This window comes from Thermoascus crustaceus (assembly GCF_041956765.1).
Source record: "Thermoascus crustaceus strain CBS 181.67 unplaced genomic scaffold VTN00scaffold_4, whole genome shotgun sequence".
Taxonomy (NCBI): Eukaryota; Fungi; Ascomycota; class Eurotiomycetes; order Eurotiales; family Thermoascaceae; genus Thermoascus; species Thermoascus crustaceus.
The window spans coordinates 3,038,169-3,064,884 of NW_027192530.1; the positions used below are offsets into that span (position 1 = coordinate 3,038,169).

Below are 26,716 nucleotides of genomic sequence, written 5' to 3' on the forward strand. Positions count from 1 at the left end.
GTCGCCGTGACTTCATAAAAGACATTCTGAACGAAGAACCGCATTAGTTGCACACCTGCGGGGTTTGGCAGCGCGACAGCAGGGACGTCATGATGTCCCGGTAGGAATTCATCTGCGTCAGCTTGTACCGCTGGATCTTACCGCTCGCGGTTAGCGGGATGTCCTCCACGAAGATGACTCCACCGTCAAGCGCCTTGTAACTCGCGAGTCGCTTGCGCGCGAACATATAAACTTCGTCGGCGGTCAATCTGCGTCCCGCAAGCCCCATATTGCGCACAACAAAGGCTCTGGGAACTTCAGTGATACCGTCTTCTTGCGTCACTCCAATGACCGCAACGGCCGCGATCCCGGGATGCTGCAGGAGCACCGCTTCAATCTCAGCGGGTGCCACTTGCCATCTAGAACGCACTGTTAGAATGTGACCGCATGCAACTGGGCGCGGGAGAAAACACTGCTTACCCTCGAACTTTGATGAGCTCCTTCGCGCGTCCAACCAGATAGTATTTACCATCCCGGACAGACATGATGTCGCCCGTCCGAACCCAGCCATCCTGGTCCTTGGCTTCAGGTCCCTTCCGGTAACCGGTCAGCACACCAGGACCGCGCACATAAAGCTCGCCTGGCTCATTTTCGACATGTATCTCGTTGCCGTAGCCGTCGAGGAGCTTCACCTCATATCCTGGCGTTCGGCGTCCAACACTGGCCGCGTCGTGTTCGCCGTAGCGCATCTGGAACGCCACACCGACTTCAGTCATTCCCCATAGCTGGGAGATGTTCGCGTCGCGGTGGAGCCTCTCTTGGCATCTTCGCATCGATACAGCGTCGATCGCTGCCCCGGCGATGCCTATGTATCGAAGCGATACCAGGAGGTGCTCGAGAGGCAGCGAGCAGCGATTAACGGCCTGGACCATCGCGGGGACCATGTACGTCTCGGTGATCCGGTAGCGGTGGATGGCGGTCACGAATTGCTCGAGATGGAACCGGGGCATCACGTAGAGGGGCTGCCCGTACCGAATGGGGAAGATGTGGCTCCACAGAGCGCCAAAGAGGTGGAACATGGGCAGCGAGATCAACCTGGTCACCTCGTAGGGCACGTCGTACTGGATGCTCAGGTGCTGTGAGACCATGGCGTAGTGGGAGATAACCGCTGCTTTGGGAAGACCGCCTGTTCCACTGGTGGTGAACAGCGCCGCCGGCGTCGCCTTTGCCGTTTGTTCGTCGTTGAACCTGATCCAGTCGCGCTCACCATGGTGCAGAAGTTCGGCGAAGCTCAAAAAAGACCCCCTCTGGGGGAGTGCCGCGCTTTCAGCTGCATAACTGAAAGGGCTGGAGACGAGATAGCGGTCTAGACAAGCAACGGCAAGGTCATCAAAGACGCGGATCTGGCTCGGAGAGATTCCCCGGGCTTCGGCGACCTTGGCGACGGTTGGCAAGGAGTCCCCAGATGTGATGATCAACTTGGGCTCTGCCAGTTGGAAAATATGGTCCAGTTCATGCGGCTGGCTGCCGGGGTTGACGCCCATATAGACACCGCCTGAGCCAACGATGCCGTAGAACAGCGCAGAGTATACAACCTGTCCGCTTAGTCAGTGCGTCTATTCTTTGTGTGCACGTCAAGTACTGTACATGATGGCAAAGCACATACATTGTTACCCAGGTGGACGACGACACAGTCGCCCTTTTGCACTCCAGCAGCTCTCAATCCCGCGATGAGCGCTCGTACCAGCGCCCTCAGGCGGCCCGCGGTCAACGCGCGCTCTGGGTTCTCGGCGTCGATGAAGATGGGCCGTCCTTTGTCGTATCGGACAGGACCATTGAAGGCGAAGGTGAGCAGGTCGGTGTACACGCTGCCCGGGGTGGGATACGCAGAGACCGAAGGGGAGGGGAGTCCCATGTTGGCGACAAGCTTCAGTAAACGCAGGTTCAGGCGCAGAAACCTTAACACCTTCAGGCGGACTTGATCCCAAAAGTTGCGCGCAGCAATCGACTTGGCCATGGTTCCAGGCTGGGACTTTATATCTTGCACGACTTACAATCCTTCTTTGCTGTGGTGCAAAGGACGGGTTGGTACCCGTTTTATAATTTGGAATCATGACCCTTGATATTTGGAATCGCAGCCGTCACGATTTCAAATCGCAGCAAAGCTTAACCACAGCTCTCTACCTGCCAGCTGCACTCGAGTCATACTTCGGCCGCTGTGCTGCAGGTCTGCGTGTTTCTCCAATGAGAAAACAGAAAGCCGGTGGACTCGCCGCTCCATCGGTGCGGTAGGGATCCTCGATGCTAGCGTACAGATCGACTGCACGGCCAGCTGAGCGTGCACCCGCCTGCACTGGCCAGCCAGCGAGCCCTGGTAGAAGCTAAAATGCATGCATGCAGATACAGGACAAGACGCTGTCTGTACACAGCTCAACACGACATGACCCATGGGGCCGAAAACATCGTGCAATTGGGTTGCTGCAGACTCATGCTGAGATGATCCCTTGCGTCGGTGTCCGCATCTTGATAGTAGCATCTACGTTGGGTACGACCTGACTTCCTCGTGTAGATGTGGCTAGCCTTGGCTCTGCCATTCTTCTTTTTTCGCTCCATCTCCGCTTCCCCATTTCTTCTTACCATTCTCTTTTTTGGGATTGTACTTTAACTTCACTAATTAACCTAGTCGGTGAGCAACAAACTACCAGAAACAGCCACAGCACAGACCAGATGTGGATCCAGGCGGGGAAGATCGGATCGGATCGACTTCATCGTTTACGGCCATGTCAAACTGTGCCACCGCTTCGACCACTACCTAATCGATCGAGTGCGGCTGTCGAGTGGGACGCGACAAGATCGATTAACTAAGCACTGTCCTATTTCCTGTCTACATGCCCAACGGTCGCTGGCCTTTTACCAGAAACGGAATATGTTATCGTCATTGTCCTGCCCCAGCCTCAGGCGATGGAACCCACTCCCTCGGGCTTCCTCCTCCGGGAATTGTTCCCCGGGAGATAGTCGGCTGTCATAGATGAACAAAACCGGTGGTGCTAGCACGCTGCGATGGATCGGGATGGCACATCACCGACTACTGATCCATGCCCCATTTTTTGGGAACAACGAAGGAGAACTGCAGAAATGCGGCTTGGCCGGGTTGGCACTGGCAGGTGGGCATGGCACTTTCTTCAGCAGGGACCGGTGGTCCGTCCAATTCATCATCTATCCATAATCCATCACGCTAGCTGCATTGTTTCGTCCGTTCGGCCCCAGTTCAATCGAATCGAATTCGTCCGTGGCATGTCCTTGCCTGGTATACCTGGTCTGCTTACCGGTTTAGTCTAGATCTAGACCTGGACCCTGGACATGGTCTGGATGGCCTGATGGGTCCTTCAGCATTTAGCTTCGGTGTTTTGTTCACGCCGATGCTATCACGGACCTGAATTCATTAGTTCCTTAGTCCTTTCTGCAGCGGATGCTTCCGGGTAAATCAAGTATCGAACCCGGCACGTCATGTCAGGCTAGCTAGGGTCCGGTATGTGACTGACGATCTGATCGATTTAGGCACCTTACATGGGGACTTTGTGTACTCGGTCTCCAGGACCCTGAGACCCAAAGCGCCCCATCCGGGATTATCACTGGCCATTCTCCGCTCCTCCCTTCCCGCGGACTGCACTACGGAGTGAGTGCTACGCTGAAGGATGGTTCCAGGGTCCGGGTCCGGTGGCGACGACGGGACCGCGCCGTCATCTCCGTCCATCTAGGGCATTCATTGCCATTAGGTAGGTACATACAACCGCGGCTGTTGTGATGCGATGTGATGCGAGAAGAAGCGGAGTGGGGGTCATATGCAGTACCAATCCCCATCACTCACTAGATGTCTGCGTACCTGCCGTATCAATTTATGCCAGTCATCTGGCGATCCTGTTTCTGGCCCTGAAGGATCGTCCTGAGGAACTTAGGCACTCAGGTACTCAGGTACTAAGTGGATGGGACGGTTTGAGGAGAACTTAAAAGCGATGAAGAGTTCCGTCCGCGTCGTCTGTTGTTGTCGCTTCTATTGACAAGATATAGAGCTCGAGAGATCAAGACTTCGCCTTGAGCGTCGTCTTCTTCCATATTGATATTTCCTCGTTTTTAGACTTTGTTCTTTTTCATTATATCCCTATATCATTGACCGGCTACGTTTGGTGTTTTCCGCTCTATCCAAGAGCAATAAAGATATCTCGACACAATGTCCGAGTCGCACCGAAGCGCTCCTGTGCATGAGCACAACAGGACGACCTCATGTGCAAGCGATGCCACCATAACTGGCAGCACCACCTCCGAGACCAGCACCGTATGTGCCCCCAACGATGAGAAGACCATCGATGAAAAGATTACCGAGGAGACCAGCCATGAGACAAACAACAATGAGACAACCAACAAGAAGACCGAGATTGAGAAAACAGCCGTGGAGACGAAACCTTCAGGGCTGGCCCCGTCGAACATCGACCTCGAGGCGGGCACGCCTGTCCCTGTGAAGAAGAACCCACTGGCTCCAATTCGATACTTCCTACTCAACATCTACCGCCGGCTCTTCTCATTCGTCTTCATCGCCAACCTGGTCATATTCATCGTCATCATGACCAAGGATCGGACCCTCGTCGGGCTAGTGAACGCTGCCGCGGCGAATCTCCTTGCCTGCGGCCTTGCCCGGCAGCCCCTTGTGGTGAACACCCTGTTCGTGACCGTGTGCGCTATCCCGCGATGGGCTCCTCTGCGGCTCCGCCGTATAGCAGCCAAGGTTTATCACTACGGTGGAGTCCATAGCGGATGTGGAGTTACGGCCTTCATCTGGTATGTGGGCTACGTCGGGCTCATGTCTCGGGAATATTGGTTCCCTGCCGTGCCTGGCGTCCGGTCTGTCTCGACGGCGGTGGTCGTCCTGTCATATGTGATTCTGGTACTCCTGTTGGGCATCATCGTGGTGGCACACCCGGGGTTCCGCTTCAAGAAACACGACTACTTCGAGCTTACCCACCGGTTTTCGGGATGGCTTGTCATCGCGCTCTTCTGGGCCCTGCTGCTGGTCTTCTCCAGTGACGCCAGCAAGGCGGAAGGGAAGCCCCTCGGACGGTATCTCGTTGAGCTGCCCGCCTTCTGGTTCCTCCTGGTCGTGATCGTCGCCATTATCCACCCCTGGGTCCTGCTGAGGAAGGTGAACGTCCAGCCCGAGTACCTGTCGAACCACGCCGTGCGGCTTCACTTCGACCACACCACGACCAGCTTCGGAAAGGGCATCTCGGTGTCCAACCACCCCTTGCGGGACTGGCACAGCTTTGCCACTTTCCCAGACCCGGACGGCAAGACATTCTCGTGCCTGGTGTCCAAGGCGGGTGACTGGACGTCGAACTGTATCAAGACTCAGCCGACGCGGCTGTGGAAGCGCGGGGTTCTGATCTACGGGTTCGCATACGTGATGAGGGTGTTCAAGCGGGTGGTGGTGGTCACGACGGGATCCGGGATCGGGCCCTGCCTGTCATTCCTCGGGGACGAAAACCGGCCGGCGCTGCGCGTCGTGTGGCAGACGCGGTCTCCACTGAAGACGTACGGGCAGGACGTGCTGAACCTCGTGGCCCAGATGGACCCGGACCCGGTCGTGCTGGACACGACGCAGACCGGGCGGGTGGACATGCTGCCGCTGGTGCAGCGGCTCGCGAAGGAGTTTGATGCCGAGGCCGTATGCGTGATCAGCAACCCTATCTTGACCAAGAAGTTGGTGTACGATCTCGAGGCAAGGGGCGTCGCGGCCTTTGGTCCGATCTTCGATTCATAGACCCGGCTGTGTGGTCACTGGGTTCGGGGTTTCGGTGATCTCGGGGTGGGGAAAAAAACAAAAGAGGACAGGAAAGGGGAGGGGGATCGACGATGAGATCTGATCGGGGCGATCGATCCATCTGGACGGATTTGGGATCTCTGGGAGTTCAGTGGTCGGTTTGGGTTCTTGGGTTTTTTTGGTTTTTCAGGTGTTCTGTCCAATAGGTGTTCCGGGATGGGTTATGACTTTCTGACGAGTTTCGAATATATGGAGCCTAGCAGGGCTAGTGTGTATGTACGGCGTCTTTTCTGTATGTGTGGCTTGATCCACCCTGTGGGTTTGTAAATGTCCAGTCTTGATCGCGAGGTTCAAACAAACGTCACTGCATCTGTCATGATGTGAGCAGTCATATTTTCGCTTACATATCACAACGTCCTTGCACCGCAGCTTGCGTCCTGCACAAACCCTTGTTCCCCACAAGCCAAACCAGCTGAGATTGGATTTTCCAATAGCCCATCCCATCCCGTCCCGTCCGGCCAGTCGGGCAGCAAACTATTGATTTCAACGGCTGCGCAGAGAGATCTCGATCTCGATCTCCCCCTCCTTCGTCGTGTCGTGGCCTCGCGGAAGATATCCGGTTCGCAAGCGCCCCCTGATCCCCCTCGATGATCGATCTATCGGCCATAGCGCCCGATCGATCGACATGCCCTTCCCGATCTGGCTGTCTCAGCCACGTCTGCGCCACATCCCCTGTTCTTGTCTGCCTCTGTGGCTGTGGCTGTGCCGTATAGGTCTGGTCTCCTGTCTCATCAAGGTTGTCCTGCTACCAAGGGATGGCATGTATGTGATCCATGGATACAATCCTGATAGTGGCTCATCGAATTGTTTGGTTCGGAAGGCGGATCCTGGATCCCCCGGACCGGACCCGACCTGATCTGATCCAAGGAATGAGAGATCAGATGGATATCATCTATTCGATTAAGTTCTAGGATTGTTATCCCTTCGTAGGGTGTGGTCCAACTGACTGTCTAGAAGGAGGTATCCTGTGATCCGTCCGTCCGAGGATCCCTACCTAAGTTTCATAGTATTTAGACTTGACTAGTGACGTCAGTTCGATCGATATACTTATCGTACAGCAAGCAGCACGCGGGTCTGCCCTAGCCAAGTGGATGACGGGATAGAATGGAGATGGGGATGCAACGTAAGTAACCTAATCTGAGTTTCTAGGCGGGGACAGGCAAGGTACGCATTCATTATCCAAATCGGGACTGACGTGCAGAAGCGAGGAATCTAATCTAATACTAATAGCTACCTAGGTAGCATAGCCCTAAGGATGGTATGTGCGCGGTTCAGGTACCTACCTAAGCGCCTTACTCCGCCAGACCAAAGTCCAGCACAGCCAGGATGAGGATCAGGACCAGGACCCAGATCAGCCAGCCCGGCTGACTGGACTAACCTAGGTGGCTAGGGATGATGACACCATTGACCGATTTGATTAAGGTTGCGGCCACGGTCACGCTCGGGGAGGCGAAGGGATGGGAAAGTTAGTGCGATCTGGTCTCGACTCATGGTCTCATGGTCTCATTTTTGGGTGTAGAGTGGGACCTTGCTTTCGTCTGAGTATCCACGGAACTTAATCTTGGACCTAGCTTCTCTCTCCGCTCTGATCTGAGTGGGAATATGCTATGCTAGCATACAAGGTCTGGTCTAAGGTTTCTGAGAGTAGAACGACTGAAGAGAAGAGAAGAGCGGAGAAGAGACGTAGGCTAGTTTCTTATTTTTCCTTGTGGATGTGACTGTAGCTGAGCTCTGGTGTCTGGTGTCTGGTGTCTGGTGATCTGTACTATACATCTATACCTACCTGATCCCTGATCCGATCGAGGGGGAAACTTTCCTCCACTTGAGATTATTCAGGTCATGCCAGGTCAGGTAGAGAGGGCAGCTGACTGACTGACTAGATAGATGTAAGCTCCCAATTCCCTTTTTTTTACTTAAACACTATCTACGTGCTATGATCTAAACAAGGGTATTCTATCATCCTTGGAAGTGACAGGTAATAACACGAAACAAAACAAAGTCCTAAGAGGCGAAAATGGTGTCCAGCTGAAGGGACCGGAACACTGAATTCTTTGTAGAGAGCTGAGATCTGGAAATCTAAGTTCCCTTCCTCTCTATCTACCTACCTGATTGAACGAGAAACCTTGTCCTTGTCCACGAGGCTCGCGAGATTACATGACGGGTGGAGTAGTCTCGCTGGCTGGCTGGCTGACTGACTGACGAGATGCAACCTTTCTTGCTTGTTTTCGTGTGAATTGCTGCTGAGACATGGGATCTAAGTTAAGTCTCCTCGCTGGTTTTCTTTCTAGCTTGATCTAAAGCGGAACATTTCCATTTCATCACATCACATCTAGATTGATGCGGAATATCGGAAGAGGCAGATGATACTTCCAGCTGAGTTTGTCAGAATATTCACCGTCGTGAAGAGCTGATCTTGGGAGCTTGGTGCATACGTCACTTTTCTATCCGGACTAGAAGTTAGGTAAAACATCCGAGAGGTGTAAAGGAAAGAGTCCAGCTGACAGACACAGACTTTCTCGCTTGTGAACAGCTGAGATCTAGGATCCGAGTCACAACCTAGCTATCTAGCTGCTATGATCCGAGGAGAAACTACCAATCAATGCTCAGGGCAAGACAGGTAGAGAATAGCTGAAGAAACACAAGTGCTAAAGATCTAGGTTAGTACTTTTCTCCCTACTTACCAATGCTCGGATGGAAATTGCGTAATTAGTTGAGGCTCTTACGCGCTTGACCTGAGTATATCACGATGAGTGGAAAATCTGACAGGGATAGAGTCAGCCGGATTCACGGGCATAGCTCGGTTTTGTAAAGACCCGGTATTCAGTGATCGGAGCACGCCGCTATCCACTTCTACCTGGATAGCTACCTGCCTTGACATAGATCAAGGAGAATCTTTTTCCAGCTAGAATTGACAGGTAAGAACGTCTGAAAGGAAGAGCCCAGCTGAACACATGGGGATACTCATGGTCAAGAAGAGCTATGCCAGCTGATCTACCTCTACAATAGCTCGTCGTAAGCTGTGCAGCTCAGGGTTTGATGTAAGTTGGCCAATCCTCCAGCTCGTGCCGTGTGCCTACTACCATTGACAAGTTCTTGGTGAGTTACAAACTTGCAGCTGGGGCCCTCCTTGCAGGACTTTTGGAGCTGGGTGATTTTCTCTTCTCTTGATATCCGTCCTGACAAGTCGATGACGTTAGCGTTATTATCCGTCTGCAGCTGTTCAATTTTTTTTTGTAGCCAGCTTCCCTTTTTTGAAGAAGCTTTGGATAGGTTATCTCCTCTGCCGATTGGTTCTGCAAATTGTTTCCGAATGAGTTGTCAGTGTATCGGGATTTACATTTTTGGTTAATTATGGAAACAGGCTTTTTCCCCCGGGTTTACGCCATCTTCTTGACCTACATGCTTTCCCAGATTTCCTTTCTATGGTTCGATATAGACTTCGCGGGCCGAGAGGTTAATAGGAATGATACTTTTGTGATATATCATAATACAAACCAGCTCCAAGCTGTTAGAAGATACACACGTTGCTACCTGAGATCTCCGATCCCGTCTAACGATTTAGCCTAAATGTCCGCGTCTAGCCGCTGCAGGGTCAAAAAATAACTTCAATAGATTGGGGACAAGACACGACCGATCTACGGTACAGTAAAGAGCCGCACTTCTAGCCGAGGTGCCTCAAATTTGGGAATGCTCCTGCAACTTTATCACCCCGGACGTCTGAATGATTTCCGCCCCCACGCCATTTATGCATACCTGCACACATAGCCAATAGGAAGTCTACAGATTCTTGGTGACCACTACCTATCTACTTACCTGGGTATACAACATCTGTAAACTCAATTCGGATATGTAAAAGTGCAAAAACAGTACAGAGCTACCTGCGAGACAGGGTACGTGGCCACAGAGTCCATTAACAAGTCACTCGACCACGCTTTGATCCGCAACTTTGCGACATGTGTCTTTCCGGCGAGGTCAGAGAGGCGAGGCTATCCGCATAAACATGTTCAAACTCTTGCTCGAGCCTTGAAGGAAACGTGCCGCGGTTATCCATCCACGGGAACGTGTCACCAAGTACCCTTGCATCGCTCTCGACATCTTCATGCTCCACATGTCAATTGTACTGTGCAGAAGTACCGACTAGCCAACTAACTGCCGCGATTCTGCAGCGTCGGTCGGTGTAACGTATGATGCAATTCCCCATCTTTAATCCGACGTATATGTTTAGAATATGGCCATGTGCTTTAACGTTACATTTACCGTGCGTACATACATGGTCGAGGTGACGGACATGGATGCGGACCGAGGTAGCGCAGGTAGCACAGCACAGTCTTGACGATAGTCGTCTGTCTGACGTATCTACTCTGTCTTGCGGACAGATATACTGAATTGTGCGGGCAGAGCGCGTGAAGGATATTTCTCCATACTGGAGGATCCTGGTTCTAGATAACGAGGTGGTGCCTCAGGTAAAATGAAAATGTGAGCATGGCGGTTTGAATCGAGAATGCAGTACCAGGCAAGTTGGACTCTCTCTCTAAGATAGTACCCTGAGAAGCATTATTCTGGGACACATGGCGAGAAATTCATTTTCAACGGTTAACCGCATGTTTACGCTCAGAGATAGGTTAATATTAATATGTACGGCTAGCTTTGCAACTACTGTAACGCCATATATTCTTTAAAAATGATGATTTAAGAGAGACAAGAACGGCCTTGAATATCTGAAGGATCTCAAATCATTTCTCTAGTTATTGTTTGACAATCCCTTAATATCAACCCTTGGTCTCTTCGGGTGTTATTCTAGCTACGTTTCTATCCAGGATTCGCCGACTTAGTTCTTTTTGTATCACAGATAGAAACTTTCCCCGCAGAAAGAAAAGTTCGAATACATATATACCTCTCTCAAGGATAGAATAACCGGGGAGATCTTGCAATGCTTGTACAACTGCATGAACTGTTCTGTGCTACGCGTTACATAGCCCGGGGGTTGTTATGGGGACTGTGAAACACATTCCGGGATGGTTGTACAGACAGCAGATAATCCTTGAGGAAAATAACAGTAGTGTTGTTCAATCCGGGGAAAGCACTTTAGTATACATTTCACTGCAAATCTACTGGATGGTCTTAATACCCAGTATATGTATATCAATCAATGTGTTACCAGTACATGCAGTAGAATAAGGACATAAAATTACCATGACATTAACCCTAACTACAGCCTTGGCCTTGCCAACTCCCATTCCATACACTATAAGAACCGAGAAACCCCCGATAAAGCACCCACAAAAACATTTAGCAGTCCTCATACCCCCAAATCCCCGATCCCTCTTCCCCGACTAGGGAGAAAATTTTCTGTCGCAAAAGCTTACTAAGCAGCGGGCTTGTGGTTTAGTGGTATAATACCCCCTTAGCATGGGGGTGGTTCGGGGTTCGATTCCCCGCGAGTCCAGCTTTCTTTTTCCCTCGCTTTGGACAATTCTTCCTCTTTTTGTGTGTAGGGTATAATGGTCTATTTTATTTTATTTTATTTTTTTGCGGTCAAAGGTGTGGATGGATAACCATCCGAGATGAATTCCAGATTGATACATTTAACCATGATGTTTGTGACGGCGTGGCAAGAAGCTATATAAGCGAGAGCAATACGAAGCCGTTGGCTTCGTATCCTAGTCTTTTGCCGGTAGCGCAGCGGTTTGGCTCCTAGAATGCTCCCTAGGAGCCACTCCGTGACAATGTTAATATTGAAAAGAGGACATAGTTACAACGCTTGCAGAAGTGAGGCTATGAGAGGGGGAAGCTCTCAGAGAAACTACAGGCTGACAAACCAATTAGGATACAATCAGACCTCCTCCTTCAATTCAGGCCATATGAATCAATGAGGGGTCTTTGATTCAGTCTCCTAATCAGAAGGGCTATTTTGATTAAAAATGTATATAAAAATGCTCCTTAACCATGGGGATTAGGACCCCGTGGTCAACTCAAATAGCAATCTTGATAGCAACATTGCTAATAACGGCCTATTCATCTATCTCTTTCTCTTGCTTTCTGTCCTCAAGATAAACCCAACGAGCCTCCGCCTAAGAAGTCTTAGGCCCGCCGTTACAGACATTGAACCTGAACTATCCGCACCATGGTACTGTACAGAAAACTAGGATATACAACCAGTTTAAACTGTTCTAGTGAGGCAAGGGTGCGAGATGAATGGAGCATGAGGTGCGAATGCTTTTGAACTTGAGGGCGCGCCCCCAAGACAGCGAGGGATGACGCTTGCGTATAGCACAGATATTCTATTTGGTAACTCAGGCCAAGTTGACTCCACTAGTATCAGTTATATTCTCATATCAATAGAAAATTGGAACCTCACCCGCTGCCTGAAGTGACTTTTATGGAGGAAGCTCTGCTGGACTACATAGGCTTTGAAATATACTCCTAGGGCAGTGATGTCTTTTCAGGAGCATGTTAGCTGCATCATCTTTTAGTGGTTTGAATCTAATCCAAAAATTCCTGTGTCTGGGTGATTGCATTTTGGATGTTGCTTATACTGTTGTAGATACGTAAGGTCTGTCTGACTTTCCTCTCCAACCAACATCTAAAAATTTATGTACAATCCAATTGACAATATCTCGACTTAAATTGCATCTTCCCAAACTCTCCGCGCCAAATCCCTCACAAGGGCAAGCTTCTCCCACATCCGCTCGGTCGTCATGCCCTGTCCGCCTCCAACACTCATACTAGCAAACCCACACTGCGGACTGACCGCCAGCGAAGTCTGGATCACCTCCTCTCGACTCCGGCCTTGACCCTTGGCAATCACATCCGCTGCAGCGTTCACCTTTGCAACCAAGTCCTCGATCCTTTCCAGCTCAGGCGTCTTGGTCGAAACCACACCCAGCACCACGTTCTTCCCCACGGGTAGATGTCGCAACGGCTCAAAGTCTCCGGACCGCTCGGTGTCATACTCGAGGTAGAAAGTGTCATAGTCCAGTCCGGTAAAGATTCGCTTGGCGATGGGCTCGTAAGAGCCGCTCACCACGTGCGTCGACCCGGCCATGTTCCCTCTACACAGGTGGATGCCGACGTGTAGATCGGGCGGCCGTCCCGCGAGACACAGATTATGCGCCCAGATGTACAGATCCAGCAGTTCGTCCGGGTCGACGCCCTCTGCAGCGCAGCCAGACCGGAACTCGGGCGTCATGAAGTATGTCATTGCCGGATCGTCGATCTGGATGGATCGCAGGCCGGCGGCGTACAGGGCGCGAAACTCGGCGGCATACGCGACCGCCAGGTCGGTGAAGTATTCCCTGTCGGAGGAGTATACGACGGCAGAGTACGCTGTTCCCTTGGCTAATTGCATGTGCTGCCACGTCGGGGAGGGCATGGTCAGTTTGCATCCGTGCCATTTCTCAGCCGGGAGCAGGCTCTTGAGGTACTCCCAGTCCTCCAGGTATGGACTCTGCACGTATTGGATTTTTCCAGCGGCCACTACGCCTGTACGCGTCTTAACGCCCTGGCGCCGCAGAGCGGTCGTTGTAGGAAAGTCTCTGCGGAATCCATCGGGGATTGGGAGCTCGGGGATCACTTCGAAGCCCTGGACTTTCTCGAAAAATCCGGAGTAGAAGATGAAGCGTTCGTATTCGCCCGACGTGATCGGTCGGATGCTCAGGGATAGTTGCTTCTCCACGGCAGCAGCGATTGCTTCTCGTGTCTTCCGCTGCACCTCGTCTGGAATTGTCTGCGCGTATGTTGAATTCGAGTCGGGGGTGCCGCGGGCGGAGAGGAGCTCGGGAGGCCGAAGGAGAGAGCCGACTTGCTCTGCGCGGAAGGGAGGTGGCATATCTGCGAGTTGAATTTAACGATAGAATACTAGTTACAATCTGAGTACTTCTGTAGAAAATTGTATCTGATAAACTGCGCATTTTAGAACTGTTATGGACTATCCTTGATATACCCCGCATTTCATCGGAAGAAGCATTCCGATGCAATGATCGATGCTAGCCTGTCTGCTCTCGAGGTTTCATCTGAGTGCTCCCGCTCTTCCTGGTTTGGCATCTCAATTTCATATCTCAGGAATATCTTCAGACTCTTAATTCATCGACCACAGAAGCTATAACACAGGACGGTGAATAAGAATATATCGTCCAACCTCCACCAAAGTCCACGAGCCAAGCGTGATCTTGTGGGTCAATTAGGACATTCTCTGCTTTCACTTCTCCCATGAGATGTTATTGTTATGTAGTATCTGGACTGTCGTTCGAATTTGTTCAACGTAGGTTGTAGGTAACTCCGCCTACGTTAATCTCAGATAGGCGGCTTTTGTGAGCGATAAATTTCAATAACGTTTCTGGAACGCCTTCTTTCAGTCCAACGGTTCCCTCAAGCCTTGGTACTCGAAGCGGCTTCCTGGGATCCTTCAAGGAAGACAATTTTTCCAGAAGCTGCATCTCACGCCAAAAAGACGTAGAGTCACGGTCGCCCATCTTGCAACAGTATTCTCTCCCAGCAACAGAGACCTTAAACACGCGGCGTTGAATAATTTCTTTTGCTACCTCAACATCTGATAGCGCGAAATCTCGAAGGCCATCAATCACACGTAGCGATGGATCAGGGAACTCGGAAAGAGGCTGCTCGTGGTGCCGTGGGACAATCTTTGGTGAATTGTGCTCCGTCACCAACTGCAAGTAGATTGTTGGGAGATATGCATATGACTTGGGACTGTTTGCTGAGGGCCCGGAAGAACAAGTGTACTTGTGGAAATAAGGTTGACAGTATAACGCGAAAACCTGTCCGAGCCGTTCCAGTATTTCGTCGGATTGGTCAAAGTCGCACTTTTCAGCTCATTGAGAAAATATCCTTCAATTGTATTTAATTGATCAAAACAAGCAGGAGGTTTCCGAGAAAGGCGAATGTTGAACAGCGTCTGCCTAGCTTGTAGAATGACCTCATTATCGCCGATACCGAAGCCACTCTGAATAAAAGAACTCGGAATAGTGTCGAAAGTGTGATTGTTTACCACGGTATTGGTAGTTTCAAAATTGGAATCGAAGTACAGGAAAGGGACGTGTTGATGATTTTGAGGAGAGCATGCTGTGCAGGAGGATATGTTCAAATGTGTTCGCCATTAAGTACCTATGAACTTAGGTCATCAATTTGATTGGTTGACAGATTCCGCACTCGAGAGAGGATCAGGCCCGGTCTCTGGGATTGGCGTATTCTGTTTTGCCCCCGCTGCACTCTCAAGGAGATATGGGTGTTTAGCAGGTTCAGTCACATTGGACTTGAAGTGAGCACTCCTGCATCACTTCTCAGTGATTCGTCTGAAAACAATGCTTCTATCGAATCTATCACGTCCATCGCCCAGCCTGCGGATAGCCCTACGACAGCCCAAAATCCCCAGCGACGAAGCCAGGTTCCTAGGTCTCTGGTGTCCAACCAAGTCAACCGTCTGCTTAAGTGAACTGCTTCCCTTTGTCTATCAGAAAATTCAAGCGTCAATGATATTATTTCCCGGAAGCGAAGTATTGGGCAAGACCGACGGCTGCAGCCATAGCACGCGTTGAAGGAGATCCAGAAGTCAGCTGTGAGGATAAACTTCTTAGAGTATTGGCTGTCAGATCGCTTGCCTCCGATTTCACCAAGAACCAGAAAGAAAAGGGACAGGGGTCCAGGGTTAATACGTTATGTTCTCTAATTCAATCTTTCCATATTGACCCCAATGCCGACTCCCGTGTCTTTCAAGAAGGGCAACGGAGTCTAGTTGCAGACTACGTTGACGAATATCCTCAATTTACCTCGGACGAGTTGGCGAAAAGAGCAATCGCCAGTGGAGTCAAGCATCTGGTATTGCGAGGGGCTTCTCAAGCGTCGACTTGGAGAACATGATCTATCAGATCTGTGCGATGCGGTTTTGGGATTAAACATCAAGTATTTCAAGTCCTTGTCGCTCCGAGGAGATGCTGATACTTCTAGATCGTTTATTCTCAGTCGACACGGCAGGTATCATTGCTGAGGGATTATCGAACGTTTCCTTAGCGCTGCCAGACTCCGAACCACCTGCACACTTTTACACACGAATCATAGACAGAGGAAACGAGATTTATGATTTGATTCTGCATCGCATCAACTGGGAAAAGGGAGGAAACTTGTCTTCCGTGCTGTACGAGAGAGAGTGAAACGTGGTCTTGTTGTTCAACATTTTTGCTTGCTTGGTATTAAATATTCGTTTAGTAGCCCATCGAAGTAGGTTGGTACAGTATCCCTATTTCTATTCATCATCTTTGAAACACCAGGTATGAATTTAATGTCAAAAAATTAATTCTTGTTAAATAATTGGTAGGTAGGTAGGTACTAAGTACAGTTATATATGTATATCATATATTATATACAAAGGAAAGGTAAGATTCGATAGAGAAGTAAGTCAGTCAGCGCAGTAGAGTCCGTAAGTAAAGCAACTAAATACTTAACTGATCCTCTCTGCCCGTAAAATGATGTCTTTTTTCTTTCTTTTCTTTTAGAGATGAGAAAATTAGATACGTACATACAAAGGAAAAGAAAGGCCCGGAAGAAGATCGATCCTCCACTCATATAAAACCATTCGTTTCGTTTTTCCGTATTTCGATCCACGAAACGAAAGAATGAAACGCGGGAAGCTCTGTCCACGGTCCGTGTCGTCGATCAATTTCCAGGACTCAACTCCACTCACGATGGGAATGCTGTCAAGCGATGCTAAACTCTGAGCCCGTCCCGCTGTCAATATTCATACCGTACCGCACTCCCTATTCAACAGGCTCCCGCTTCATCTATTATTTGTATTATTATATATTTTTTCTCAGTGGATACGAATCCAAGTACAGTCCGTGTCCGTCGCGCAGTTGTGTCGATGCATGTTCACTGGTAATCTACCTAGGTAGGTAGATAGACAGGCAGGCAGGCACCGCTCCAGTCTATTTGTTATTTTCATACGAGACCTCGAACTCGGTCGTCTGCGCAATAACACGACCGCCCTTCCCGTCCCCGTACACGAGCTGCTCCTCGCTATCGTCGTCATTCTGCAAGATAGTATCCCTCTCCCGGTTCCCGGTCTGTTGCTTCCAGCCTACTCCCGCGCTGATCGACGCCCGGTGCAGGTTGGCATCGTTCCCGTGGATGTCACGCAGTTTTATGTGGCCGCCGGACTTGAGACTGGGGTTGGTTGTGCTGTACTCGCCCGGTTTGCGGAACATGTGCCGGATGCCGGTGATGGCGGGGATGGAGCTGACGATGATGCCGACGGTGGGCTCGACCATGGACCAGTCCATGGGGACGCCCATCGCCCACGTCGTGTCGGGGTTGGTGAGGAGCGCGGGGAGGAAGCCGAGGCGGACGCAGGAGGTGACGACAGCGCTGGTTGTCAGTCAGTATGTATGTAATTTGGATAAAAGAGCATTTGGACGAAATTGAAAAAGACGGCAAACTTACAAAGCACCAACAAGCAGAGTCAGGAAGGTGACCATCTTTCGCTTTGGGTCCATCTGCAGAGGCTTGACGATAGGAATCGACAGCCCGTAGACCATGGTGTCAGTGATGATGCCGGTGATCGCGTTACCCAGGTAGAAAGCACTCGCGTTGATACATGATCCCTTGATTGACAAGTTGAAGGCCGCCTCGATCGGGTGGCACTGGAACACGGCTACGAGGACGTTCGCTGTCGTATTCATGGTCACGATCGCAAATACGACCCAGTTGAGCTTCCAGAGCACCGGGGACTGGACGCCGCGGAGGATGCGGAAGTAGAGACAGAGGACTGACAGCTTGACCATCCCGAGGACGAGGTTGTAGAAGATGGCGCAGACGTAGATAGCCTAGACGCGTCAATCCTGAAGCCTTGCGGGCTGAAACAGGGTATGGATATAGAGACTCATACGAGATTGTAGGAATTGAGTCCTTCCGGCCCCCTATAATACAGCACGGCCTCAACGTGTGTTCCCATCCCGCGCTCGATGGCTACGCAGATAGACATTATCAGCTGCATTCGAAAATCAACAAGATTGTAAATACTTACCGATCAGTTCTGCAACTGCAAGACCGATAAAGGTCAACTGGAAAACGGACGATTAGTCCCTGATATCTCAATCCCAAGACCGTGCTAGGAGCGTTACCACGGCGAAGATGTTGAAGACTGCAAAAACAGATTAGTCGACATCCTAGTCTGCATGATATTCATCACAGGGAAAGATATTACCATCGTCCAGCCCAAAGTAATGACGTTTATCGGATCTCTCCAGGCCACCCTTCAGTCTCAGGGCGTAGCGTCCTGTCATGCGCAGGATCAGAGCCACTCCCACCAAACAGAGACAGGCAATCGTGAGACCCCGCTCTGCCCCCTGTATCCTGTCAGCCAAGTCGTACAGCGGAATTGATAGAATCAACTGGAACGAACCGCTTGAGACTCATGTGCGTTCGGCGGAGGATGACCGGACTGGTACGGCATTGCTGGAAGTATCAAGTAGACGATAAGGAAGGAATATCGATAGATTCAGCAAATCGGCCAAGTCCTCTGGCTTCCAGAAAAGAAGGGGACTGAAAAAGAGAAAAAAAAGGAGGGGAACAATCTTGACGGCGTTCAAGACGTAAACCGGTGGTGTCCAGCAGCCTTGTGACCTTTTGTATAGCACTGTACATTATACGAAGTCAAAGGACACGCCACAAGGGGGCATATAGTAACTGCTCGTCGCCATGAATCCCGTCTACCGATCTTTAGTCGATGATCTGCAACCTCCGAGGCTTGGTATCATGCATGTCAAAAGAGCACAGTCACACCCCTGGACACCGGTTTAGACGTTGAAGAACGTTGAAGGCCTCAATGATCAGGGTCGAGAGCGTCCAGGCTTATACAGCAGGTTTAGCCTTTCGCATCAAAAGAACGGCTTGATAGCATCTGTGCCACTGGTGGCGTGCGAGCATCAAAAATAACGGCGACGGCGCCATCCCGGATTGGATACTGCGTAAGCTTTCGCAAGGCTTGTAACTGCTCTCTACTACTGCACAGAGCTACTCCATAGTCCGTACAGGGCTCATGCGACAGGTAGACCGTCCTCCTGGATCACTGCCACAGCGGTAGCCTGAGCCCGGGCTGTCAGATGGCTCGAGGTGGGACATGGCCAAGTCAAACTGAGACAGCCAGCGGCCCCGAGAGAAGAATGCAGGTACGCCGTCGTCAGGATCCTGGGAATCGGGTTAGTTCAAGCTCCACCAAGAGTTCGTCGACATGGATACGCAGTATCCTGTTTACTGCGTTTCCCGTGCTGCGGCAAGGAAATGACTACAAGTAGACAGAGAAATAAGGAGATGAGCGTGTCATCACGAGATATAACGTGATGATGTCCTTGAAGACGGAACGAAGAATTCTCCATGTCCAACTAGGTAGTATCGATCCTGCTTTCTCGTTTCATGCTTGAGACAGCGAAGTAAAACGGGAATCCAGCAACCGCAAACATGTCCAACAAGTCTCTTAATTAATTCCCGTTGTGTATTTCTTTTAAATTTGGAATAAGTATCATCTAACCACGACGTCGAACGACTCTAACTGGCCGTCTCGAGGACACTTACCTAGCTTGGCTAACTCGAAACAGGGCTGGTCAGCCACGACACTTCCATCTTTATGAGACTCCTAAGACTCTAACGGCCACGGCTTGCTCCACAGCAGTCCTTCCACTGGACACAGGCAGACTATTCTTGCCTCAGTAGTTCTGCACCCGCCCCTGGCCCTGGCGCCGCGGCAGCTCAGCTGGCGTCATGGACATTATTGCGCCCGGCCCTAGGGAAAAAAGCTGCTAGTCACACACGTCCCGCTGCCAGGGAAGAGCTTTTAACGCAGAAGTCAAATTAAGTGTCCATTTCTGCAGTTGACAAGCGCGCGCCGTCGCTGATCTAAGTCGTTAGGATCCGTTTTAGACCTGGATCAGGAGGCTAAAAGCTTAAAAGCAGGTAAGTTTTGGCGGGCTGCGCAGCCAGCACGACCGCCAAGATGGATTAGAGGGGGAATACTTATCCTCTGCACTCCGTGATTACTCCGGAGTTGATGCTGGCATGATCCGATCAATCATTAGGGAGTCAAAGATCACTGCGCCCGAGCGTACGTGCCGGACTCGTCTGAGGCCCATGTGTAAGTGCTATTGACGGTCTGTGTTGGGCTGTGTGGTTAGACCATCAAAGAGCATCATGGTCTGAGGTCACCAGATGGCCTCCGTCTGTAAAGTAGGTGAAGTAGAAGTTAGAGCAGAGAGCAAAGTTTGGGTCAGCTGTTAGGTTGATGACGGCTCGGCTCGCACGGCTTGGGATCCAGCAATCTAGAACGTGTCAGGGTGAAGTCTAAAAAAGGCCCTACGGGATTTTCGTGATTTTCGTGGCCGTGATTCCGCGAAAATCTTGGTCTGAAGCTAATTTCAACTGTACAGGCTCGGGACCCACTGCCGTCGGCGCACTTCCCGAAAAGTAAGCCAGAGGCTGGGCAGAAGTCATTTATCCTTTGAACTTTTCTTGCGGGAAAAATGGCCAAGGAGGGTGAAAAAGTTAAAAAGGAGTAGGCTATGTGCGAAACGAGTATAGATACAGGATAGAAGTATGTCCCCAATTTCCCAATCTATTATGCGCACGGAAACGGCCGAAAGATGCCCGAAAGGAATGAAAGAAGAAAAGAACTGCTGCTGAAGCTGCAAACTCGTTGCTTTGCCTTTGCTTCGTTGTCTTCTACGCCCGGCGGGTAAGCTTAGCCTTAAAGCCTCTGTTGTACCCGACACCCCCGGCGACCACGAAGCGTCCTTCCTCGATCAGCTTGATGTCGAAGCGGCGGATGATCTAAAAACATGTTAGCTCCGTAATCTGCCGCTAACTATCTCCAAGCTTACCTCTGGCAGCAGCTTGTACAGCTCCATGATGGCGATGTCCTTGCCCAGGCAGACTCTCGGACCCATTCCGAAGACAAAGCTCGACGCCTCCATCGTGTTGGCCAAGTCCTTGTCCTCGAGCCATCTCTCGGGCCTGAACGCGTCGGGGTCAGGAGCATAGAGTTCTGGGTCCCGCTGGACGACATAGGCGTTGCTGGTGATATCCACGCCGGGAGGGATATAGTGTCCATCGAGACGGAAACCATCCTTGGGTGTCACACGGGCAAACAGGTTTGTGGCGGGCGGGTTCAGTCTCAGGGATTCTTTGATGCAGGCTACGAAGTACGGAAGGTGCTCGCGGACCTCTTCGTATTGTACGGGGGTAGACAGCTTGCCAGCGCGGTCTGCGGCCTCGATCTCTGCCTGAGCCCTCTTACGCTTCTCCTCGTGCAGCACCAGGAAGCGCAACGTCGATCCCAGACCGGTTCCGGTGGTGTCAGCGCCAGCTTGAATGAGCAGAGTGACATGAGCCACTTTCTGAGTCTGACTGAGCGGCTCCCCGTTCATACGAGCCTCGAGACAACTATAGAAACATCAGCTTACCTCCTCGACAGACTAATTCTAGCACCACTGCATTGGACTCACTGCTGCATGAAATCCGGCTTCCCGTGAAAACCCTTTTCCTTGATCAGGACCTCCCGGTCCGCCACCTGGTTGATTGCCTGGTTAATGAGCCAACCCATCCCGCCTTCATCGGTCGTCTTCGGTAGCAGAACAGCACTAAGACCAGGGAGATGAATAAGGTAGTTTTGGCAGAACTTCGAGCGCCCTGCAAAACCAAAGAAATCCAGACCCTGGCGCCAGCTTTTCAGGATGCCTCGCTCGTCGCGGCTGTTCTTGACAAACCCCCAAGGCTGGCTGAAGGAAAGCATCGTCATGATGTCCGCTGCGAATTCCCTGGAAATTCGTCAGTCTGATTCTCAAAGCACAGGGACTCGTTTGGGTGCCGTACGCTACTTTGTCGCACAGAACGACCTCGTCGCGCTTCTCAGCACGCTCTGTCATCTTCTCGATAAACAGCTGCACTTGGTCATCGATCCGCGACTCCCAGTGGTTCTTCAACGATCCGATAGACCACTGGGGACCACCAAGAGCCTTCCTGAGGGCGCGGTGGTTGTCACCATCGAGGGTCGTGAAGAGATGAGGAGGGCCCAGGATGCCCGTTCCATACAGGCCCGCCTTCTGATTCAGCGCAGGCTCCCAGTAAATTTCCTTAAGGGTGGACGGTTTCGGGAACAATAGCATCGTAGAGGAGATACGGATCGGTTTGTCGGCTGCACAGATAATCAGCTCCAGAGAATTCCACCATCTTTTTCAATGATCACGCACTTCCATATTTCTTGACCAAGGACTGAAGCCACTGGGGTTCGATACGCAGAACAGAGATGATAGAAATTGGAAGGGAGGAGATGGCACAGTACCAAGGGCCAGGGAACTTTGCCAAAGGATGAAAGAAGAGGTTGTAGAAAATACGAAATAGGACGGCCCCGACAAGGGCAGTGCCCAGAAGGACGAGCGAAGCAGGCATGGATCCGAACATGCTGTCGGAGACCAATATGGTCACAGAAAAAGAGAGACTTTTCCAACCTCTTTCCAGCAGATGAAGATACAGATGTGTGCACAACAGGTAACAAGGGGTTTCTTTAGACAGAGCAGCCAGAGAATCTGGACGATTGAAAAGAGAGTTTGGACCCAGTTTCACACCGCAGTATAGAGTTAGAAGCAGATAAGGAGACTAGAAGTCCCAACAAGTAGACAATAATTTGACCCCTTTCGCCCCTCGTGGCACACCACCTGATGGAGATGATCCTGCTGCAGAGGGCGCACGCGTGCGACAACCACCGGTCCCAGAGTCCAGTTCACGCCGTCCACGGGACTCGATGACCTGGCCTACCGCTGTGGACGAGCATTTTCCTTGCTTTTCCGGGCCCGTTTTCATGATAGCTTCGTCGACCACTAGCCGCCATGGACCAGCCAGCGCAGTTGAGCAAGGTCGGCCTGATGCCCAGCACTGACATGGGACGACAAGGCGGGGCTGCGGTACATGCAGTGCTCCTAGCTGGGATCGTGCGTTCAACGGCGAGTCCACCACATCCTAGTCGCCATGAAAAGCACTCGCAGCACGGTGATTGGTAACAGGAGAGCGGGGACTTGTCGTTGACAGGCGGAGCCCGTCCGGACGGCAAGTGGACACGGAACGACGGACAATCATCTTAGGGCGCGAACCGCGTTGATATGCTGATGGTCAACCGCCGTCGAACAGAACCCCGCCAGAGCGACATGGATGTTGAAGAGATGTTCTGGATGGCCGTTTTTTTCAGGCCACCAGCGCTAAGCTATAAAAGGCTAGTTCTGGGCCGGGGCGGGCGGCGGGCCGATACCTTAAACAAGGTTAGCGGCACGCCTTCCCATTGGCCCGCGCAGAAGCTTGACGTGCGCCGGATCGCCGTATATTTCTTCGGCTTCTCTCCCTGAGGCTTCACCAGCCTGGTCTGCACGGCGGACGCGCCACGAAAAAACTTTATGAGCCTCAAATAGCTACACTGCCAGAGTGGGCCAGTATCGTTTGCCAGAAGCAGTTGGTGCCTGATATCGTCCATCTTATAGCCTAACCACATCGAACGATCGAAAATCACAGAGTTTAGAGCATGGTCTGATGTGAGGCTAGAGTCCTAGATCCTTTCTTACGCAGCTAATTAATCTACACTAGGTGTGTGGCTTGCTCACCTGAGTGTCCAGTACGCCCCTGCTATTTTGCTGCATGCCAAACTTCCCATCCCATGTCATTCCCAGTGTCTTGGTTCGCAGATGGCGCCTGTTAAGCATTTAAGCGAGACGGCACATTCAGATCCCAGCGAGGGTCTTGGGTTTTGTTTTTTTCTCCAAGGAAACTAGACAAGGGACTTACTTTCAGTTCTGTTGTTACGAGCTATCGATGAAGTATTTATGCTGTGAATCCGGACGACACGCGTGTTGCCAGCAGCGGTGTCAGATCTTCCAGGCACTTCGTATTCACAGCGCTAATCACAGAGAGATAGATTGTTCTTTCCAATATCCTGAAAATTATGGTGGAACTAGCGCGAAGCCTTTGGTGCTGCTGACCCGCTGGTTTGGTTTGACCATGACCTTGATGGATCCAGTGCTTCTCACAGAGCTAAGAGTACAAAATGCTTCGTGGCTGAGAGAATTTTCCCCTGACCGGTGGAGGAAAGGAGGTACCTGTCTCTCCATTGGTCCTGGAGAAAGGAAATATACTTTTCGATATATTCCACTTGCTAGTTTAGTGGTTTCCTATCTAGTGCAGACTGACTGCTCCAGTATCCAGTCCAGCTGCAGAGCCATTCCCAGTGCCGCGTCCTGCCACGAGTCCTGTGGTCGATCTCCAAGCATGTTTTTGTCTCCCTTTGCGTAGTCTCCAGATAGGGGAGCAGACATTGACCTTTCCCGGGAAGCAGCCCGGGTGCAGTCCCTCTGTTCCGTCGGATATCTTCCCCGTCCTCCAATATATCCTGGCTGATTGCACTCCCATTCAACATCGCCTGGTGCGTCTTTGCTTGTTATCTTTGATATCTGCAGCATAGTTCACTGTTTTCATTCACGGGAGCAACATGACCGTTGCAACAGCAAAGATCAGGCCGACGCTGGCCCTCTGGGGCGCGCGTTTCGGCTTCGTCTCCTACGGCTGGGACGCGGGTGTCCTGGGAGGCGTGCTGGAGACAATGTCGTTCCAGAGAGCTATGAAGGTAATAATCATCATAATCATTCATGATGCAGTAGCATACTGACAATATAGTTCCCGAATACTACGATATTGGCGATGATTGTCGCCTCGTTCCTTCTCGCGTCGTGGCTGGGATGCTGCATCGTCGCGACTCCATGGAGTAGCAAGCTGGGACGCCGGCACTGGATCATGCTGGGATCGTTCATCCAGATCATTGGAACGATCATCTCGGTTTCTAGTTACTCGTATGGCCAATTGATCGCTGGTCGTGTCATTATTGTGCGCTTCCTTCACCTGCCTTGAAGTCCACTTCAACCTGCTGACCATGAATACCAGGGAATTGGCAACGGGATGGTCGTGTCCTCTGCGCCTCCATACATTGCTGAGATCACTCCTGCAGCCAAGCTGCGTGGTTCACTCGTCGGAGTTTTGATGGGATTCGCTTGTACGGGAACGGCTGTCGCGTACTGGGTGTAGGTGCCTTTTTCTATTACACAGATCAAAGCTCACTCACATATCCAGCGATTTTGGATTCACATTCGCCAAGGGCCAGGTCGTCTGGCGCCTACCTGTCGCGATCCAGATCATTTGGTCCCTCCTGAGCATCATCTGCCTGTGGCCCAACGCTGGTGAGTTGGATATTCTTCTGTTTTGAAGTTGTTTACATTCTTATATGTATGGATCGATAGACTCCCCCCGCTGGTACTTCCTCGCCGGCAGAGAAGCAGACGGCGACGCCGTCCTCAGAGAGCTCTACCCCGACGAACAGTCCGCCAACAAGGTCCGCAAGGAGATCCTGGCCGAACTGAACCAGGAGAACAACGAGAAGCTAAAGTGGTCGCACTTCATCATCGACCGGTCCGAGACGCAGGCCGCGCGGCGTATCAGGGACGGTGTCATCCTCATCGGAGTCGCCTACCTCATGGGCATCAACATGATCTTTTACTACATGACCACTATCTTCCAAGTCTACATCGGCTTGCCCGGGGAGGCTGCCTCGATCTGCTCTGGCGCCGCGACGACGTTGCTCGCTATTGGAGTCTTCTTCGGTTCGTTCGTCTGCGAGAGCCGCAGGAAGTGGCTCCTCTGGGGCGCGGCCGCTCAGTCGGTCTTCATCATTGCGTTTACGGTGCTGCTGGCTCTGCCCAACAAGAAGACATCCTCCGCCGCTGCGGCAATGCTGTTCGGGTGGATTCTGGTCTTTAGTCCCACGTGGGCTCCTCTTCCTGTAAGCCTCCTCGGAGATACCCTTGACTCGTTCTGCTACTTCTGGAAATATATACTGACAATCGGAATGAAAACAGTACATCTACGTCTCTGAGACCATGCCCCTCCGCCACCGCCACACCGGCGTCGGACTGAGCATCTCCTCGCAATGGCTGATGGCCTTCCTGACCGTGTACGCGGGCCCGATCGGTATCCAGAACGTGGGATGGAAGACGTGGATCTGGTTCGCTGTGTTCAACGTCATTGGTTTCCCCTACGGTATGTTTCTGTCCTTCTTCCAGCACATGCTGTCTCCCGTTCTTGAGAATTTATCTGACGAGATTGATAGTCTACTTCTTCATCTTCGAAACCAAGGGCAAGAGCCTCGAGCACATGAACGAGCTCTACTCGGAGAAACTGGCCATCGACGAGTCCAGCAGCAGCGGCAGCGGCAACGGTAGTGCCACCGCCAGCGAGGTCAACGTCGTCGAGAAGCAGGAAATGACGCCTGCGGTTAACTAGGTGGTCTCACACAGTACATATAAACATCGACTTCCGATACTAGACATATAACTATGCGCAACACAACTGACCAGAGGGTGAATGATAATAATAATATGATCAAAGTCAAGCAAGCTGAAAGAATGAAGTGACTTGACTTGACTGCGCAGGATACGTGCGAACGAACGAACGAACGGACGGAACGGAACGGACCGTTCTATCTATTCCCTTCTCTTCCATGCCTTATACATTTCTCTCGTTTTCTTCTTCCGTCTACTTTCTCACTGGCCGGGAATATGTATTAGGTACGGTATCGATCTATAGTAACCGGAGGATCAGAGTTCAGATCGATCACCTTGGCTCGTGAGCGTTCTTGGCCCAAGTCTCGGTGTATATATATTATATCAACTAATTTTATTCAACTCCAGATATAGTGTCTATTGTTCCTACTGCTCTTGTTTATGACGTGCATTACGTAATCATATTCGGGAACCCTGACTGAATGGAGGACTTTTATTATTA

At 51.2% G+C, this 26,716-nt stretch overlaps 6 protein-coding genes and 1 non-coding gene across 7 annotated transcripts; 3 read left to right on the forward strand and 4 right to left on the reverse strand.

The window, feature by feature from the left end:
* Nucleotides 1-43: 43 nt before the first annotated feature.
* Nucleotides 44-1,894, reverse strand: VTN00DRAFT_7590 (uncharacterized protein; the record flags this gene model as incomplete). Its single annotated transcript, XM_069434350.1, has 3 exons — nt 44-398; nt 460-1,574; nt 1,646-1,894. 3 exons carry the CDS (start codon nt 1,892-1,894, stop codon nt 44-46), a joined length of 1,719 nt encoding a protein of 572 aa, XP_069287640.1.
* A 2,313-nt stretch (nt 1,895-4,207) lies between these two features.
* On the forward strand, nt 4,208-5,791 carry VTN00DRAFT_7591 (uncharacterized protein; the record flags this gene model as incomplete). The annotated part of the gene is made up of 1 exon (XM_069434351.1): nt 4,208-5,791. The coding sequence occupies one exon, from the start codon at nt 4,208-4,210 to the stop codon at nt 5,789-5,791; it is 1,584 nt and encodes a 527-aa protein (XP_069287641.1).
* Nucleotides 5,792-11,225: 5,434 nt separating this feature from the next.
* VTN00DRAFT_t125 lies at nt 11,226-11,297 on the forward strand. Its single transcript has one exon. It is a non-coding gene; the product is annotated as a tRNA-Ala (tRNA).
* Nucleotides 11,298-12,473: 1,176 nt separating this feature from the next.
* Nucleotides 12,474-13,679, reverse strand: VTN00DRAFT_7592 (uncharacterized protein; the record flags this gene model as incomplete). Its single annotated transcript, XM_069434352.1, has 1 exon — nt 12,474-13,679. The coding sequence occupies one exon, from the start codon at nt 13,677-13,679 to the stop codon at nt 12,474-12,476; it is 1,206 nt and encodes a 401-aa protein (XP_069287642.1).
* Nucleotides 13,680-16,785: 3,106 nt separating this feature from the next.
* VTN00DRAFT_7593 (uncharacterized protein) lies at nt 16,786-18,311 on the reverse strand (the record flags this gene model as incomplete). Its single annotated transcript, XM_069434353.1, has 7 exons — nt 16,786-17,224; nt 17,300-17,682; nt 17,745-17,824; nt 17,883-17,919; nt 17,980-17,999; nt 18,063-18,204; nt 18,261-18,311. 7 exons carry the CDS (start codon nt 18,309-18,311, stop codon nt 16,786-16,788), a joined length of 1,152 nt encoding a protein of 383 aa, XP_069287643.1.
* A 2,258-nt stretch (nt 18,312-20,569) lies between these two features.
* Nucleotides 20,570-22,306, reverse strand: VTN00DRAFT_7594 (uncharacterized protein; the record flags this gene model as incomplete). Its single annotated transcript, XM_069434354.1, has 5 exons — nt 20,570-20,677; nt 20,728-21,289; nt 21,352-21,663; nt 21,719-22,040; nt 22,096-22,306. 5 exons carry the CDS (start codon nt 22,304-22,306, stop codon nt 20,570-20,572), a joined length of 1,515 nt encoding a protein of 504 aa, XP_069287644.1.
* Nucleotides 22,307-24,374: 2,068 nt separating this feature from the next.
* Nucleotides 24,375-26,215, forward strand: VTN00DRAFT_7595 (uncharacterized protein; the record flags this gene model as incomplete). Its single annotated transcript, XM_069434355.1, has 7 exons — nt 24,375-24,509; nt 24,560-24,766; nt 24,824-24,960; nt 25,010-25,116; nt 25,177-25,715; nt 25,792-25,972; nt 26,043-26,215. 7 exons carry the CDS (start codon nt 24,375-24,377, stop codon nt 26,213-26,215), a joined length of 1,479 nt encoding a protein of 492 aa, XP_069287645.1.
* Nucleotides 26,216-26,716: the final 501 nt, after the last annotated feature.